Here is an 18,307-nt window from a genome sequence, read left to right as displayed (position 1 = left end):
TCTGGAAAAGTGTGTGCTGTGAGCATGGCAATCTAAGGGAACCCTGCCACGTGGCAGATACATCAAGACACACATATGTTAAAAGCCAGTGAAGAGAGAACAGATGCATACATACATGAGGTCATCAAGATATACACTGATGGTCTGTGCATTTTATTGTACATACATACATGTATTACAGAACAACTCAATTTCAGTTAAATATGTTTATACACAAAGAATAATTTAAAGTAAATCAAAATATTTAGAGTAGTGAGCTCTGGGGTGGCAAGATACTTCTATTTCTTTACCGTCTAGCATTTTCTACATTCCCTATGATTAGTTTTGTGTAACTTTTACAATAAGGCTTGTGGTGGTTTGAATAAAAATGGCCCCCATAGGTCTATAGGGAAAAGGCACCATTAAGGGGAGTGGCCTTGTTGCTGGAGGAACAATATTACTGACTCTTCCTGCTGCCTGTGGATCAAGATGTAGAAGTCTCGGCTACCTCTCCAGCACCACGTCTGCCTGCATGCTGCTATGCTTCCCACCATGATGATAATGGGCTGAATCTCTGAACTGTAAGCCAGCCCCAATTAAATGCTTCTCTTTATTAGAGTAGCTGTGGTCATGGTGACTCTTCACAGCAGTAGAACCCCGCACAAAAACAGAGATCCTGTTTTTATTTTGAAATTTCTATACTCTTGTAAAGTTATACTTGAACTATCACAACCATGCCATATGTAACAAAGACTTCCAAAGAAGTTGCTATAAATCACAAGAATGCAAGGCCATTAATGCAGTCCTCAAGGCAGGAAAGGCAGACACCGAGTATCTGTGGGGAGGGAGTGAGAAGGCTGCCTGGCGGGTGGTTCTGTAGCCTGCAACGACCCGGAGGCTTGTGCACATTAGCAAGGAAGGCTTCTGAGACCACAGAGTCTTGTTTTTGTTCTGCCTTTAACTTCCAATACACTTGGTGAGTCTGGTTTATCTAAATTCCCCAGGATGCCCAAGGTCAGTTGTGCTCGCAATGCAAATATCCTTAGAATGTCAAAAACTTCTGCAATATGCATAAAATAGTAAATAAGAAGAAAACCAAAGAAGACATACAAACCTCTGGTTGTACATGCCCCGGAAGTTGTAGTTGGCTCTGTAATTTGGGACTGGCTTTGGATCTAACGGCCTGTAGATGGCAGGCTCCCCCCTTTTCATAGCGAGCCCATTCAGTTCCACAGTAGGAGTTATACTACCTGTTTAAAAACATGAGAGATACACGGGTGAAACACTGTCACAACAAACCACACCAGCTAGACTTCCTCTGAGGCAGGGAGAGAAGAAGGCCTCTCCACACAGTTCTCTAATTAATATAAACAAAGTTTAAACTAAGTTTTAGCATTTTCTGTACATGAAAAGTTCAACTGTATAGTCATATTATTTAAAATCAAATAGTAACTAGTTTGGATATCAATTTTATAAATACTTACCCCAGAAAATATATGCATATTTAAACATTAAAAACATCACCTGTTAATAATTTTATTTATTCATTGCTAATCAAGGAAGTAAACATTAGCAATTAATACAGGGTTAGCAGTAACGCTTTGAATTATCTGATGATAGTCTGTGGGTAATACTTTCAAAACCTAAAATGCCATCTAATCCCAGGAAATACCAAAAAAACAAACAAACAAACAAACAAAACCCGTAAAATGGTTACCTACAACCCAACCAATGTGCCACTAGATGCCTAAGCATCACAACATAAAACCCTGAACCAGGAAGCACAGAGCAGACCAGCTTGCTCTAACTCTTTCCTTGCCTTGTTTACTGTTTAACATAAAACCAGTGTGTATTCTGCCCTACCATTCATTTAAGAAAATAAGATAGAAGTATTTATTTGCTTTTTTAAAGCATAAAGCCAAAACTGAGCTTTTATTCATAATTACACAAAAATTTCCATGGGGGGGGGGAGAAACCACTAAAATACAAAGAAAACCAAATTTAATTGTGAACTGAGTCGGTGATTTAACCAGAAGGACATTTTTAACTAATTTTTAAAAATACCAATGAGATTTACTCAAAAAAAAAAACAAAAACAAAAAACAAAAAACAAAAATAAAAACAAAAAAAACAGAGTGGTGTGGTGGCGCACGCCTTTAATCCTAGCACTCAGGAGGCAGAGGCAGGCGGATTTCTGAGTTTGAGGCCAGCCTGGTCTACAGAGTGAGTTCCAGGACAGCCAGGGGGCTACACAAAGAAGCCCTATCTCAAAAAAAAAGAACAGAGCAAAATAATCTCAAACTTTTTCATATTCATATTACCAGAAATATGAATTTTAATAGTAACATACTTTTAATTCAAATATAATTAAACCAAAATAGGGACAAATATTTCTAAAGAAAAAAACACAAGTGCACTAAAAATAAACTAAACTGATGGCCTTAACTGTGCAAATTAATTATTTTAAACCACTTTAAAGACAGCAAAGTATTTGTAACCTAAAGAAAAGGAAATTGTGAACTATTTCTAGCAAACATGCTACTGATAATGTCAGTACTATTATTACATTATTATACATCCAAAGATAGGTACAAAATAAATTAAAGTACAATAACTGTGTTTACATTAGAATCAGATAATGAAATATAAAATCAAATACATGAATTAATCTAAAATATGAATCGAACGTGTAAGTAAGGTCCCTGATGTACTTCTCTCTAAAAACAAAAAGAAGAAAGGCGGTGAGACTGAGGTAGGCTGCTGGCCTAGTGTGCTCAGAGCCTTGGGTTTGATCCCAACGCCATTTGAAGCAGGCATGGTAGTACATGCCTGCAATCCTAGTGCCTGGAAGTATACAAGAAGAGCAGACATTCAAGCTCATCTAAGCAACACACTGAGGTAAAAGCCAGCCTGGGCTCTACCACAAAAGTGACTACAAAAAACTTTAAAGGAATATGGTATTTCCCAGTTCTAGGTACTTAAGAGGGGCCAAGCAATGTGTTAGTAGTGAAGACAGCCAGCATGCCGAGTGTAGATTATAAGTGTCACTCCCCATTTAAAGCATGCACACTCCCACAGGAACATCCTTGGAGACACATCCAGGTCTGCACATGATGCTGATGAAGGGAAAGGATCAAACCCTAACCTTGCCTTTCCTGAATAAGCCGTATTTGGAATAAGATGGTAAGAAAGGAAAGTTCATCATATTAGTTGGGATTCCCCCAAGCCCCCCGCCAAAAAAACAACCAACCACCAGCTTATTAACTGGTGATAAAATACTAGCTATTCTAGACAACAGCCACACACTGCTACTGTCACCTATCCTAACGTTACTGGGAACTTGCTAACTGATTAACTGGACCAATACCACCACAGTCTGTGGATCAATCTTAAAATCAAGAGACCACCAGAAAACGTCTTCTGATCCAGTGCAACAAGGCGAGCATTACCCACTGGGGAGCACTGCCAAGGACATCAAGCCTGAAGCCATGCAGCCTTCTGTTTTCAGTTTTAGGCCCAGAAAAGGCTCTACGACACACAGGAGGGCAGTCAGCAAAGAAAGCATGCAGGAAACTACACAGAACAGATGACCCAGTCCAGCAAGCAGCCTGCACACAGAGCAAAGCTGGAAAAGCTCGTCTGTAGAGCAAAAGCAGTAAAACGATCTCTTCTAGTCTTCACTACAAGCCAACTCGGAAAAAAATGAACAGCAAGGAGAATCTGCACATTTTTAAATTATTAAAATTAGTATTTTCTTTGCTTGATACTGTGAAGAGCCTTTGCCTTAAGAAGTATTTTTTATGACAAAGTAAAAACTAATTTGATTACAAATACTCTAGGGTCAGATGCTCCCGCCTATAGTCCCGGTGCTCGGAAAGCTGAGGCAGGGGGATGTGAATGTGAGGCCATAATGAGTTAGGGTGGGTGTCTCATCTCCCACACATACGTGTGTGCCTCAGGAAGAAGGTGCCGGAGAGCTAAGCCTGCCGCGTGAGCTCACCAGGGACAGACAGCAGGGCCTTCCGTATCGCCCACTTAGGTGAGAAGGGTTTTGGTGGTGCTGGTTTGGCTTGGTTTTGGTTTTTCTTTTGTTTGTTAATTTTTTTAATTTTGTAGCAAAAAGATACGATGTAACATTGGGTCAAGCTTTATTTTAAGTATTAAAATAGATTATTTAGTTAAACATATATGCATATACATATATATGAACCTATATATTGAGTAAAATTTAACAAAAAATCTGTACCATTTGTTTGAAATATGCCTTTTAGTCTATATATTTAATATTTCCTTTATTACTCAGAGTAGCAATTACTTATTTGATTAAATAGCAATTCAATTAGTTTAAATCCCTAATTTTCTATATATACTATAATATAGAAAAGCCAAGGAAAAAAGAAAACTCCTTTCTCTCTCCCTCTTTCTATACTTTACTGGAGGATAAAGGAAAATACACAAATGGAAGCATAAGCCCAGTGATGTAGATGTAAAGGTTCACATGATCACCAGCCTACTCAAGAACATTCCACCGCCTCAGGCCTCTCTCCAGTCACTACACATCACCCTTAACGACTCACTCTGACTCCTGGTGCCACCAATCTGTTTGCATGTTCTTGATAGATAAACTATTTTTGTCTTGCGTCTTTCATGCACTCATTGCATATATCAGGAGTTTTTAATATTTTATATCATTGAATGAAATCAACAATATGTGTTCATTTGCCACTGGTGGAACATCTGCATTACTAACAGTGAAGGAACAGTATTTATAAGGTCATCTTGGATATTGCTAAATAAGTCACCCGATGGTTACGACTCCGTGACCGTGGACACTGATCTAGAGCAGGGGAGTAGTCATCCAGCTGACTTCTTTAAATTTTATGAAACTGCCCAACAATCTTCCATGGACTTTAACAATTAAGTATAATCTGTGTCTTTAAGTTTACATTTCAAATGTCGTAAGGACTTCAGTTTAACGAGTAAAATATTTATCAGAATTAAGACTTATGAACTACTTGAGTTAAATGTTTTGTTGCTGTTTTGTTGTTGTTGTTTTGGGGGTTTTTTGTTTGTTTGTTTTTTTAAGTGTAGCCCTGGCTGGCCTAAATTTTCAAATCCCTTCCTTATATTCCAGAGTAAGTCATCATCCCAGAAAAACTTATGACATTTTGAATTCCTTTACATAATAACTGTTCATCCACAAGTAGAAAAAATTCAAATGAGGGACTTAAAAGACCCCACCCTAAAGCTAAGGCAATAAATAAGAATCCAATATATTTAAAAATCCCATGTAGGGACAGTTAATGTGAGGTGATCCACACACAGTACTGGGGTACACTCCATATGTCAGCACAGGTAAAGTATTCTAGCCATCTGACTTCAACGAAAGAAGCTTCTGAGTAGAAGTGAGAGTATTGCACTCAGCTCAGTGGTGGTGTGGGCTGGATGCTGTGGAGGGGAGGCACGTGTGAAAGAACAGGCTCTCTCCACAGGAGCTAAGAGGAGCCTCTGAGAGATGGCCAGCTCTCATGTTCTGAATGCGAGAGAATCCACTGCATGAAGAGGATGGCTGTTCAAGGTTTCTCAGGTATTAGAGGCTAAATGTTTGGTGCTGCAAACACATTTACACTGGGAATTCTTGGATTCTTTTTTTATCTTCTTTATTTTATATGCAGGTGAGTGAGCGGTGGATGAGAGCTATGGTACCATGCAGGGTCAGAGGGGAACTTACACAAGCTGCTTCTCTCCTCCCTCCATGCGGATCCCAAGAATTTACCTTCAGCTGCTGGGCTTGGTGACAAGTGCCTTTTACCCATTGTACCATCTCACAGGTCCAGGTTTCAGTAAACATTTTAATTGATACAAAATCATACATATTTATGGTTATCTTATGATATTTTGATATGGCTTTAGATCTATTAAAGAGATATTATCAGTGCTATTAAAAAGTTCAGTAACTAGGTATATAGTATACATAATAATTTTGAATTTCTATATATAAGTGAAAAAGGCCACTACTAGTTTTAATTAAAAATTTTTACTGATTCTTTGTGAAGTTCACATCATACACCACAATTCCACTCATCTCCCTGTCCCTTTATATCTGCCCTTTGCCCTTGCAACCCCCCACACAAAAAGAAAAATTTTAACGTGAATAAATAAAAATAAAAATGAATAAATACAATTTAAAAAATCTCTCTGTGGAAGCTGCAGTATGCCACACGGGAACCCTTTTGCCCATACAGGTTTACTTGCAAATGTTCATTAAAATGATTCCTTGATCTGGTTCAAGGCCTCTGGCTTCTGCTATGCTATCAATACTGGATCCTAACTGGGACTCCTCTCAGACACCCTTTTGTTGCCCTGTGTCATTAAGATCCCACAGTTTGGATCTGCATGACAAGCCACTTTATGAGCTCCAGCAGTTCCTAGGCAGGGTGGGAGCTGAGTTGGTCAGTCCATGGGCTCTCCTGTGCCCACACTACCAGAACTAGCTCTCCCACTCTGCCCAGGCAAGCTGTGTGGTAAGCGCTCCTGCTCTCATGCCCTTGGGCCATCTCTCCTACCACCCCACCACCAAGGTGAGCTCTATTGTTCTGCCTAAGGGAGGTGAGGGGCCAACTCTCCTGAATGCTGCAGCTGCTGAGGGACTGTGCCAGCTTTCCCAAGTTCTACAAGTGGTGAGAGGTGGGGCCAGTTCTCCCACTGCTCACTTAGCTCAACGTGGCCCAGGTCTCCCATGCTGCCCAGGTAAGGGATAAGCCAGCTTTTCTGAGTATGATGGCCATTGAGGGTAGGGCTAGCTCAGCACAGTGCTTGAATATCAACATGCCCTTAGGTGGCAGCCCAGCCCAGGGATATTCCCATGGGACTCAGACATCAACCCAGACCCTGATTGAAATACAACCAGAGACCCAGATATGGCCCTCAGCAGCAAGCCTGGGCCAGGACTTCACCATGGCTTCAGATGGCAGCACAGCCCATTCAGATCAGTATGTCTCCAAGTGGCAGTGCAGCCTTCAGACATCCACTTGGCCTCAGGTGGCAGACTTGACGTACAGATATAAGTGTATTTACTCATCATAGTGGCTCTGAGGGCTCAGATGTTCCTCTTCTAGCTGCCTGGGGTCACAGAGCCAGGGGTCAGGCGCTTAAAGCTTCCCACTAAACACAAAAACAGCTTTGTAGAAAGTTAGAAGTCCTGAACATAACAGTCACCACCAATTACTTGCTGGAAGATAAACTGATTGGCCACCCAAGGCTCCCTACAGAAATGCTGGCACATAGCCAGGACAAGGAAAGTACAAGATGGAATAGGAACTCCTGTAGAATCCAAAATAAAGTCAAGACCACCCAGCCCCTTCCCCCTCTGAAGGGACTTTCCAAACTATACTGGCAGGCCAAGTGCAGAGCCAGATAAGGAAGCTGGCTAACTAAACAATGCTGAGAAAAAAACACAAGGGCAGGCAGAGTGGGGACTAGGCCAAAGGTAGTCAGTCACCCTATGCAAACCAACCAATGCCTGAAAGGGTCACTTGCTACACCAATGAGAATAAGCCAGCTTGCCTTGTTGCCTAAATCTGCCCCTTACAAGGTATAAAAAGTGTGTTCTTTGTTCGGGGTCTCTCCTCTTGCCTGTGTGCTGAGGGGGGTCCCCAATGCATTGGATCAATAAAAACCCTCTTGCGGTTTGCAGCAATGTTGGACTCTGTGGCCTTTGTGAGTGAGGGTCTTTTGGCGGACTCCAACAATCCCTCGTCTTCACCAGCTGAACTTGCCTGGTGACCACAGAGCTGCCTCTGCAGTGCACTGGCAAAGGGTTTCAGCCAACTGTACAGAATGTACTAAGACAACAAACAGGAAACTCTTCCAACATCCCAAATAAGCAAATAAAGGTGACTCCTGACAGGCTAGGGCTCAACTAGCAAGACAAAACAAAAAAACTTCTAAAAATAATATGAAGTTATCTTCACAGTCTTGAAAGACATGAGAAGTAGCAAATAACATATTTAAAAGCACTAACAATAAAAGATTAATAAGTCTGTCATTGTTAAAAGATTTTTTTTTTATTCTTCAAAATGCCAATATTAAGAATTTCAAAACAAGTCAGGCATGGTAGTACACACCTTTAGTACCAGCACTAAAGACAGAGGCAGGCAAATCTCTGTGAGTTTGAGGCCAGCCTGTAGCACTCAGGGAGTTACAAGACAGCTAGAAATACACAGTCTTAGTCTCAAAAAAACAACAGACAAAAAAATTTTTGAAAGATATTCTGTAATATTTCAGAAAAATATCCTGGAATACATATATCTCACAAACTACGTGAATCTAGAATATGTACAAAACCCCCAAGTCATTAAAAATAAAACATAATTTTTAAACAATGTATCTTCCAACCATCCCTTTCTAAAGAGACTATTCTAATACCGGTGGACAAATGACACCATGGACGAGCAAGCACACTTCACCAGCAGCTTCTTCATCCACAGGGAAATGCAAATGAAAACCACAACCAAGTATTAACACTGCTATCGTGAAAAGCTAAAAAAGTCAAATAATGAACAAGAACACAGAGAGCCCTCCTAACTGCTAGTAGGGTACACCAGTGGCAGCTTGGCCGTGTGTGTTAACTCTGAGTACATGGAGACCTATTACCCAGCAGTACTGATGATCCTAGGTTCACTCCCAACAGAAAGGTGTATATACAAGAATGTTTACAGCAGTATTATTCCCAAGCATCCAATCTGGAAACAATTCAATACTACCAAATTACTGTCTATTCATGCAATGGAATGCTATACAGCCATCATCGCTGTAAACACCATGATTCACATGAATCTCACAAACAGCAATGTAAAAAGCAGTTATCAGCAGAGTGACATGCGAGTCCAACAATCATAACCTCCTGAGACAGACTCAGCACTGTTTCCCTCGCTAACCCACTGGAGGAGAACTCCTCAGGCAATGGCAGACCCGATCGTGTGTTTCTTAGAAGAGCCTATGCAGCTCTGCAACAATAATTTGCGCACTTGCCTGCATGTATTTAAAAGCTTGTCCCAAATATTCTTTTTCATTTTCAACTTAGTCTAACCCCCCCACAGTGGAAAAGCACCTCCACTGGGCTTTGAGACTTTCGTTGTGTTTCTTGGCCTCTTCCTGAGGCAGTCCTTGCAGTAATTCATAGGGCAGAGCTGAGCTCACAAGTCATCCTGTTTGACATTAGAAGCCTTAGAGAGCTCCTTCTCTTCTACACCAAAGCCTACACCCTACACCCTTGAAGGGTAGCAGTGCAGTATTCAATACACAGGAGGCTTTTTAACTATTTTTATTCAAAAGTATGGCACTGGCTCGCTAGCTGATCACCTTGCTTTCTTATCTTCTCCCTCAAACTCATGTCAAATGCAATGCACTAAAATGTTCTTCTAAATCCTCCACTTGTTGATAGATGCTAACTGTTTGACAAAAACAAAAAACAAATCAGTCTTGTGAAGGAAGATGGTGGTTCAGTCTCTCACGTGCACTAGCCCACAATAACTAAAATCATCACCACACATAAGCTCTTCTCACCAAACCCACTGACCAGATTCTTACTCCTGGACCCATCTTCATCACGGAATTCCTTCAGTCTAAAATGTTCTTTCCTTTTCCCTACACCTGGCTAGTCTCCATTCAAGGACTCAGTCCATTTGATCATTACTTTTAAGATTAACAGTTACAGAGCAGAGACTGAAGGAATGTCCATGAAGAAACTGCCCCACCTGGGGATCCATCCCTTAAACAACCACCAAACCCAGACACTGTTGCAGACGCCAACAAGAGCTTGCTGACAGGACCCTGATATAGCTCTCTCCTGAAAGGCTCTGCCAGTGCCTGACTAACAAAGAAGTAGATTCTCACAGTCATCCATTAGACGGAGCACAGGGTCCCCAATAAAGGAGCTAGAAAAAGTACCCAAGGAGCTGAAGGGGTTTGCAGCCCCCTAGGAGGAACAACAATATGAACTAACCAGTAACCCCAGAGCTCCTTGGGACTAAACCACTAATCAAAGAAAACACACAGAGGGACTCGTGGCTCTAGCTGCATAGGTAGCAGAGGATGGCCTGGTCAGTTATCAATGGGAGGAGAGGCCCTTGATCTTGTGAAGGTTCTATTCCCCAGTGTAGGGGAATGCCAGGGCCAGGGAGCAAGAGTGGGTGGCTTGGGGCGCAGGGGAAGTGGGGAGAGGATAGGGGATTTTCAGAGGGGAAACTAGGAAAGGGGATAACATTTGAAATGTAAACAAAGAAAATATCTAATTAAAAAAAGGTTAACAGCTGCTATTGTTCACTTGGCACTTACTGTCTATCATTAAATTATGTATTTGTGTATAATACTGTATGATCTTCACAGAGAAAGAGGCTGAATGCCTCTTACACTTGTAACAGCAGTGATTAATACATACTGGTACATTATACACAATCACAAGTTTTTACAAATCACCAAAGTAGGTCATCTTTACCAACTTCAAACTGAAGAGGTTAGGCTTCTTAGCTACTGTAGTGACATGTGGACTTACACAAGCTTCCTCAGTGAGTGCCAAAACAAGCTAAACAGAGCCAAAGGGCCACTACAGAAACCCCTGAAGTCTGGGAGAGAGCCCTGAAAGAACAGACTATCTACCAAGCACAGGACAGTCAAGGAGGAAGTGCCTCACTGACCTGAGCCTCCTGACAAGTGAGGGGCCAATCAGAGCAGAGACACCTTAGCTGGTGTGGTCCTCACCTCATTGTGAAAGAGGCCTAAAGCTGCATTAGCACTGGTGTTGACGTAAGAGTTTGTATTGCTGTGTTAACAGATGAATGAGTATACGCAGACACATGGCTAAAACCGAACTCAGACCAACTTCATTAACTTGACATCATAAATTAATGCATTATGCCTAACACAGGTTTGCCTCTTCCTGAAAGATAACTGGACACGTGATGTTGTTGGTAGTGATGCAATTAAGCAGCTTTCAAAGCTGCTCTTAGGAACTCAAAATTAATACTGCCATTTATTTAAGAATCTTGTTCATGGACAGATTTGGAGAGTTCTTAATAAACTTCATATGAATGTTCTAAATTATCAGCTGTTTTCAATTTTTATACCAACAAGCAAATATTTAATAAAATGGCTTTATAGGGAATTCGAGGATGCAGAAAGCTCAATGTTGGAACTGTATTCCATTCTAGAAGCTGCCAATTGTCTTTGAAGAGGCCTTGTTTCAGGTTCTACTAGATAGCACATGTGTTGAAGTGAGAAAGACTCCCTAAATACCCTTACAAGGAGGAACATAGTATTGCAACAGGAAAATGCACACTGTAGTCAATTATAGACCATTTCAACGTGAGGGGGTGTTGTTAAAGTGGTTAACTTAAATATGACATTTTGAAACATGAGCTTTGAAGATAGATCAATACCAAGAGTGGTGTGTGTACGGGTTTAATAGACATGGTTGTGCAGATATTCTTACAGAAAATTTTATTTACTTTTGTTCTCATAAAGCGGTTCTAACAGTCTTCTGTGAGTGGTTCTGTTAGCAGGAATATATAGATGGGATATTTTCATGGTTTCTCAGTTTTACTTATCTACTGTTAAGGTTTGGCAAAAAAGACCCCATGTTCATCCTGAAGGCTTTCAGTACCTGTGTTATCTTATCTCCCAGCTTTGTTTTATATTCCTTTATTATTTTTCTGAATGGAATAAATAGTTTTCTAAGGCAAGAGCCTCTCATTGAATCCTCAAAAAAAAATGGCTTTATAATTTTGCCTTACACTAAAAAAGAACTAAAAGAATAATTATTAAAATGTATTACACTTATTACACTTTTAAAAAGAAAGAAACGATTTCTTCACTTTAGAAGAAATGCATTTCCTGCATTTGTATCCACCTGTATTGTAGACAACATTCAAAGGGATAGATTTTTACAGTGTTGACTAAGGTGAACTTTAAAAACAAATATCATTCTCTTTTTTGTTGTTATCTAAATTACACTGTGTGTGTCTGTGTGTGTGTGTGTGTGTGTGTGTACACTATTATCTTTGTGCTCTCCTACTATACAAATACAACACACAAAGAAGAGTAACACATCAGCACACAGCACAAAGAAGGAGACAAACCAATGCCATACCTGGGTTACTATTGACATTACTTTTAGGTGGTTTCTGAACTGGTTTGGGAAGCGTAGATTCAGTCAAAGCTTTGTTAGCAACAGCCTGTTGGGCCTTCTTTATACTGCTCCCTTCGGATTCCCATGTCTGCTCACCAAGACTCAGCTGCACCGAAAACATCTTGAAAAAATCAGACAGAGAAAACATAAAATTTTTCAGGTACCAAACCTGGTGGTCTAAGAACACACACACACACACACACACACACACACACACCATAGAACAAAAACTGGTAGTCTGAGAAAACACACACACCATAGAACCAAAATTGTACCAGAAGTACATTAGCAATCATTTGTAACAATAACAAATCATATTCTACCTATGAGAGAATCTTATATTATACCAAACGGTCTGATCTTATCCAAAGACATAGCGCAGCTCTAAATACACTTTACATGGACTAGACCACGGCAAAACTCTTTTCCAAAACAGAATCACACTGCTAATGTTCTTCAAACAGTCCTGGGAAAATTATAGCTACAACAAATAAGAGAAACTAACAGAAGTCAAGCAGCCATGGCCCTTACACTCTCATACATTCAGTGACTTGAACACCACTCAGTTCTCACAATGTGCCCTTAACCAGCACACAGGTCTATCCAGGCTAACTCCATGAACATTTCTCAAATCTTCCTCATCTTTCTGGAAGAACACTGCACTGGGCCCACCCTTTCATCATGCTTCACTTAGATGTGATAACCTAAACTTACTGCTGTGGTGGTTTGAAAGAAAATGGGTCCATGGACACATATTGAATATGTGGTCCCAGCTGGTGGAACTGTATGAGAAGGATTAGATGTGGTCATGTTAGAAGACATGTATCACTAGAGACAGCTCTGAGGTTTCTAAAGTATTGGCTCTCTCTACCTTCTATCTGTGGTTTGAGATGTGAGCTCTCAACTGCTGCTCCAGCTGCCGGCAGCCTGCTAACTCTACCCCACCATCATGGACTGTTCTCTGTCTGGAATCTTTTTTTTTTTAAGATTTATTTTATTTCTATGAGTACATTATAGCTGTCTTCAAACACACCAGAAGAGGGCATCTGATACCATTACAGATGGCTGTGAACCACCACGTGGTTGCTGGGAATTGAACTCAGGACTTCTGGAAGAGCAGTCAGTGCTCTTAACCACTAAGCCATCTCTCCAGTCCCTCTCTCTAGATTCTTAAGCCCAAAACAAACTCTTCTTGATCATGGTATTCCATCAAGGCAATATACAAGTAACTAAATACTCTGTCTTTCTGCAGGAGACCCACACACACCTGTAAGCCCAGTACTCAGAAAGCAAACACAGGCATGAGGGGCTGCCATTCAAGCCCAGCCTGAGTGACAGTGGAACCCTACCTCAAAGTACAAATGGAGAGTGAGGTGGTGAGGGCAATGGCTCACTCCACAGAGGCTTTGCCATGCAAGTGCAAGAATACGAGTCAGTACACAGCATCCACGTAAAAGCTACGTGTGCTTGCTGTTCAGACAGTCCTACCCCATCAGTGAGCTCCAGACAGTGAGAGAAAAAGTAAAGTGGAGAGCAATAAAGACAACCAGCGCGAGCCTCTGGTGGCTACTGGACACACATATACACAGCGTATGTGCACACTAACACACACACACACACTTTCTAAAAATAAGTTTAAAAGAAAAGAAAAAAATGAAACTATCTAAACTTAAAAGCTAAGCATCTTACCTATTTTTTTTAACTGTCACCATTTTACCGTGGCATAAAAGTTCTGCATGTTCATTCCCATTTCCCTGCATCCCACACTCCATCCACATACTTCCATTGAGCACACAACATTACTTTCTATCTTTAGGTTTTCAGATCAAGTTACAGAATAAACACAGAATACTTACTGCTTTGTAGCAATAATTGAAAACTATTTATTAATTTTAAAATTTATCTTTGTAGCAAAGTGATCTCTTAGAAAATTATCTTTTTTAATATATTTTGTTTATATGGGTGTTTTACAGATGCCTGCAGACGTCAGAAGACAGCATGAGATCCTCTGAAAGTGAAGATATAGATGTCTATAAGCCACCATATGGGTACAATTGACCCTGGATCCTCTGCAAGAACAGCAAATGTTCTTAATCACTGAGCCATCTCTGCAGCCCCAGAAAATAGCTCAATGACTGATGAAAGCTAGTGTGAGCAACATTCATGCCACCCAACATCATATGTCTCTAGATAAAACTCAATGAAAAGCACTCATCAGCAACTATATTCTATCTTTGGCCAAAAAATTTTAACCTGCATCCATTCATGAGGGAAAGTATCAAGTCTTAATTATAAAGCATGCAATAAGATAACCAGCTGAGACTTCAAAAAGATCAGTCATGAAAAAAAAAAGAATGCAAGGATATTATTATATATTAAAGATATTATAGGATACAAGAGATGTGATAAGATACCACATAAGATCCTTAATTACATCCATGGTGGATATTGTAAAAGAAACAAAGAGAAACACAACCACTGGAGAAATCTGCCCGTGGATTGTGTGTGCCAACCCTTAAGAGAAGATGAGGTCATAAGGAAGGAGCCCCCCGCTGCAGATGGCCCCTGCAGGGGCCTGTTCTAGAAGAAGCTACCTCCTGTCTCTGCAGATGGCCCTGCAGTGGCCTGTTCTAGAAGAAGCTACCTCCTGTCTCTGCAGANCCCTGCAGTGGCCTGTTCTAGAAGAAGCTACCTCCTGTCTCTGCCTTCTCCCCTTCACCGGGCTCTAACAGAATGCGAAGAAAGGAGGTTCTCGCTCCAGTCTCCTGTCATATGAATTCATTTATAAATTACTCGGTCTCTGGTTTCACTTAGAGTAGCTTCAAGCAGACTAATAAAGACTATATTAAATAGAATAAATAATGGCAGCATTGCAGTTATAATAAAAGGGTATTTATTCTTAAAAGACAGACAACATCTAAGTATTCAAGTAAACAAGTTATAACTGAAATTTACTTTCAAACCTCTAAGGAAAAAGCAGAGGTGTATTCTGAGGAAGCAAGAAATAGTATAATATGGCATACATGAAAGCATGCTGCTCTTTATGGTATTCTGTAGCTTCTATCTTTAAAATAGAGCTGGAAAACAAAGTCATTAAAAATGCCTGGATGTGGTGGCACACACCTTTAATCCCAGCACTCAGCTGGCAGAGGCCATTGATCTCTTTAAATCTGAAGCCAGCCTGGCCTACAAAGTGCATTCCAGAAAAAGCAGAGCTACAGACACCCCTTTAAAAAAGCAAAATGTGTGCATATTTGTTTAAAGTCATTATTTTCCTTTTATTATAATTCAGTTTAAAATTTGAGGCTGGAGATATGTTTCAGACAGTTAAATCGCTACCTACTCTTGACTCTGACAGAGAACTCAGGTTTGGTACCCAGTAACCACATGGCAGCTTACAACTGTCTCTAATTCTAATTCCAGAAGATCTGACATCCTCCTCTGGCCTCCAAGGGCACCAGGCATGCATGTAGTATACTCTCACTGATGCAACTGAAACATGATACGCATGAATTTAAAATGAATCTCAATTTAAAATTTATACTTCAAACATTCTTTATTACTTTCAACCTGATTCAAAAGTAAGAGTCATCAATGACTTGTTCCTTTTCCCAAATTTTGATATTTAACAAAAATTATAACAGAAAGACAGATAAGTTTAAAACCCCCGACAGCCTGTCTCCAAGAACTCCCCTAAACAATACCCATAAGCACGCACGCCATGAGCATCTGCACAAACCCGAGAGTCGCACAGTGCATCCCTTCCCTCAGTCCTTACCCACGGAGGCTCCAGAATACTCCTTCCATTATTCTCCCAATACTTCCAGTTTAAACACTCATTAGCTTCTTTATCTTTCCTTACATACCCAGCTACCCAGGAAATCGGCCACATCAGTGGTATCCATGGAAATAAGAGAGAGACTTTGGAAAGCACACACAAGAAAGAAATACAGTTCACTATGCACTGAATGTTTGTGTTCCCTCCTCTCATTCTTATATTGAAACCTTAATACTGGACATGGCAGTACCAGGGAGGATTCTGGGAAGTAGATAAAGTCACAAAGGAATGGTCTCCACGACAGAATTAGTTTTATCAAAGAACCTGAACTAATGAGGATACGGTAGAAAAGCAGCGTCTTTAAGCCAGAAAGAGGCCCTGACCAGGAAATTAATTAGTGGTAACCAAATCAAATTACTTCCCAGACTCTAGAACTATGAGAAATGGATTTCTCTTACCCAGTCTCGATCTAGTCAATGCTGCTCTGTTAAAGCAGACTCAGCAAAATAGTTTAGAAAACGTACTAAACATGAGCGAGAAAACTGAACAGAAGTCATTTGACAAAATGTGACTAGAAATGTGACTTTGCTGAAAGATATAAAATGTATGTGGTGTTTCAATGAGAATAACCCATAGGCTCATATATTTGAATGGTTGGTCCCCGGGTGGTAGAACGGTTTGGGAAGGATTGGGAGGTATAGCTTTATTGGAGCAAGTGTATCACCGGAGGTGGGCTTTGAGATTTCAAAAGCCCAAGCCATCCCCAGTTAGCTCCCTCTCTGCCTCTTGCTTGTGGATCAAACCTAATCCCCACCTAAGCTGCAGGGCCTGCCTGCTGCCATGCTCCCCACTATGGTCTTAGACGTATAGCCTGTGACACCCTGAGGAAAGCACCTGCATTCATGCTTCACACACACACACACACACACACACACACACACACACACACACACACGAATGAATGAATGAATGAATGAATGAACTGTCACTGTCTTCAGACACACCAGAAGAGGTATCAAATCCCAGTACAGATGGTTGTGAGCCACCACATGGTTGCTGGGAATTGAACTCAAACCTCTGGAAGGGTAGTCAGTGCTCTTAACTGCTAAGCCATCTCTCCGGCCCCTAAATGTTTTCTTTTATAAGTTGCCTTGGTCATGGTATTTTGCTGCAGTAACAGGAAAGTCACTAAGACGAAGGTAGAAGCAGCACAGCTGTGACCGTGCTGGGTTTTTTGGATGTAGAAAACAAGGAAAGAGGTGTTGTTTAATGGGCCAACTGTAAAAGGAGTACCACAGTCTAACGGTGCTGACAGCAGTGTGGACTATGAAGCCCAGTTCATGTGGTTTCAGGGGGAACTATATTAGCAGCTGGGCTAGCAACCATCTTGGGATAGTTTGCCAAAGAACACACCTACTTTTCAATCTTTTCTAACAATCTGCCTGATGCTAAACTGAAGAGTTCTAAACTAATTTCATTGATAGAAGAGATTTTAAGACAGCATAGTATCAATTCTGCTGCATGGTTATTAGTAATCACTCATACAAACCTACAACAAGAAAGAGCACCAAGATGCAATGTTGACAATACCTTGGTTTGTGCTGGAAGAACTAAGAAAAAAATGGAATAAATGGAGTAGTGCCCTCAGGGAGAATCACCCAGCTAATCCTGCAGTATGTAAATAGGCCTACAGAATTATCTGTTACTAAAAAGCAACAATAAATCAAAACTTATGCAAAAGTAATTGAAGGAGGTGGCCAGTTCCATCCCAAGCAGGCAGCAGGGCTAGGCAGCTTCAGCCTCGTGGTTGCAGGTTTAGAGTTAGCAAGGACACAGCAGTAAGGGGCTGTGTAATCTTCCTCTGAGGTTAGAGAAAGCTGCAGAGGCCAGGGGTGTGGCAGGGGAGTCCCTGCAAGGAGGCTCAGCGAAGCTGTGAGTGAAGCATGGAGACACACAGAGCTGATGATACCTGCCAAGGAAAGCTGCTAACAGGAACTAGAACCAGCCCAAAAGAGAGAAATGACTTCAGCAAAACTGTAAAGAGCAAGAGGCCTGAAGAGTCATCTAAGCCCTTTGGTGGCAGGCACTGTGCTTCAGGATTTGGAGTCTGTTCTGCTTAATTTCTGTCTTGCCATGGAGACGGCAGCATCCATCATCACCCTAACCGAGAGAGAAGCTGGGAGACACATGTGACTTCCAAGTCCTTCCTCCAGAAGTGTGAGGCCAGTCAAGGCTTTATAGCAAGAGTCTTTTTTAAAAAGGATGGGGACTGGGTGGAAAAGGAGAAAGGAACAAGAAAGAAAGAAAGAAAGAAAGAAAGAAAGAAAGAGAGAGAGAGAGAGAGAGAGAGAGAGAGAGAGAGA

The 18,307-nt window shown here is 41.0% G+C and overlaps 1 protein-coding gene across 8 annotated transcripts in view; it reads right to left on the bottom strand.

The window, feature by feature from the left end:
• Positions 1–18,307, bottom strand: part of Stau2 (staufen double-stranded RNA binding protein 2) — a 299,224-nt gene that overhangs the window by 220,706 nt on the left and 60,211 nt on the right. For all 8 annotated transcript variants that reach the window (XM_029533246.1, XM_021222069.2, XM_029533243.1 and 5 more), the window contains 2 exons: positions 12,128–12,287; positions 1,094–1,229 (listed from right to left, as the gene is read on the bottom strand). In XM_029533246.1, the coding sequence (XP_029389106.1) occupies positions 1,094–1,229; positions 12,128–12,287 (296 nt within the window). The remainder of the gene's footprint in view (positions 1–1,093; positions 1,230–12,127; positions 12,288–18,307) is intronic.

Source organism: Mus pahari, chromosome 22, assembly GCF_900095145.1.
Source record: "Mus pahari chromosome 22, PAHARI_EIJ_v1.1, whole genome shotgun sequence".
Lineage (NCBI taxonomy): Eukaryota > Metazoa > Chordata > Mammalia > Rodentia > Muridae > Mus > Mus pahari.
This window is presented reverse-complemented; position numbering and strand designations above follow the sequence as displayed.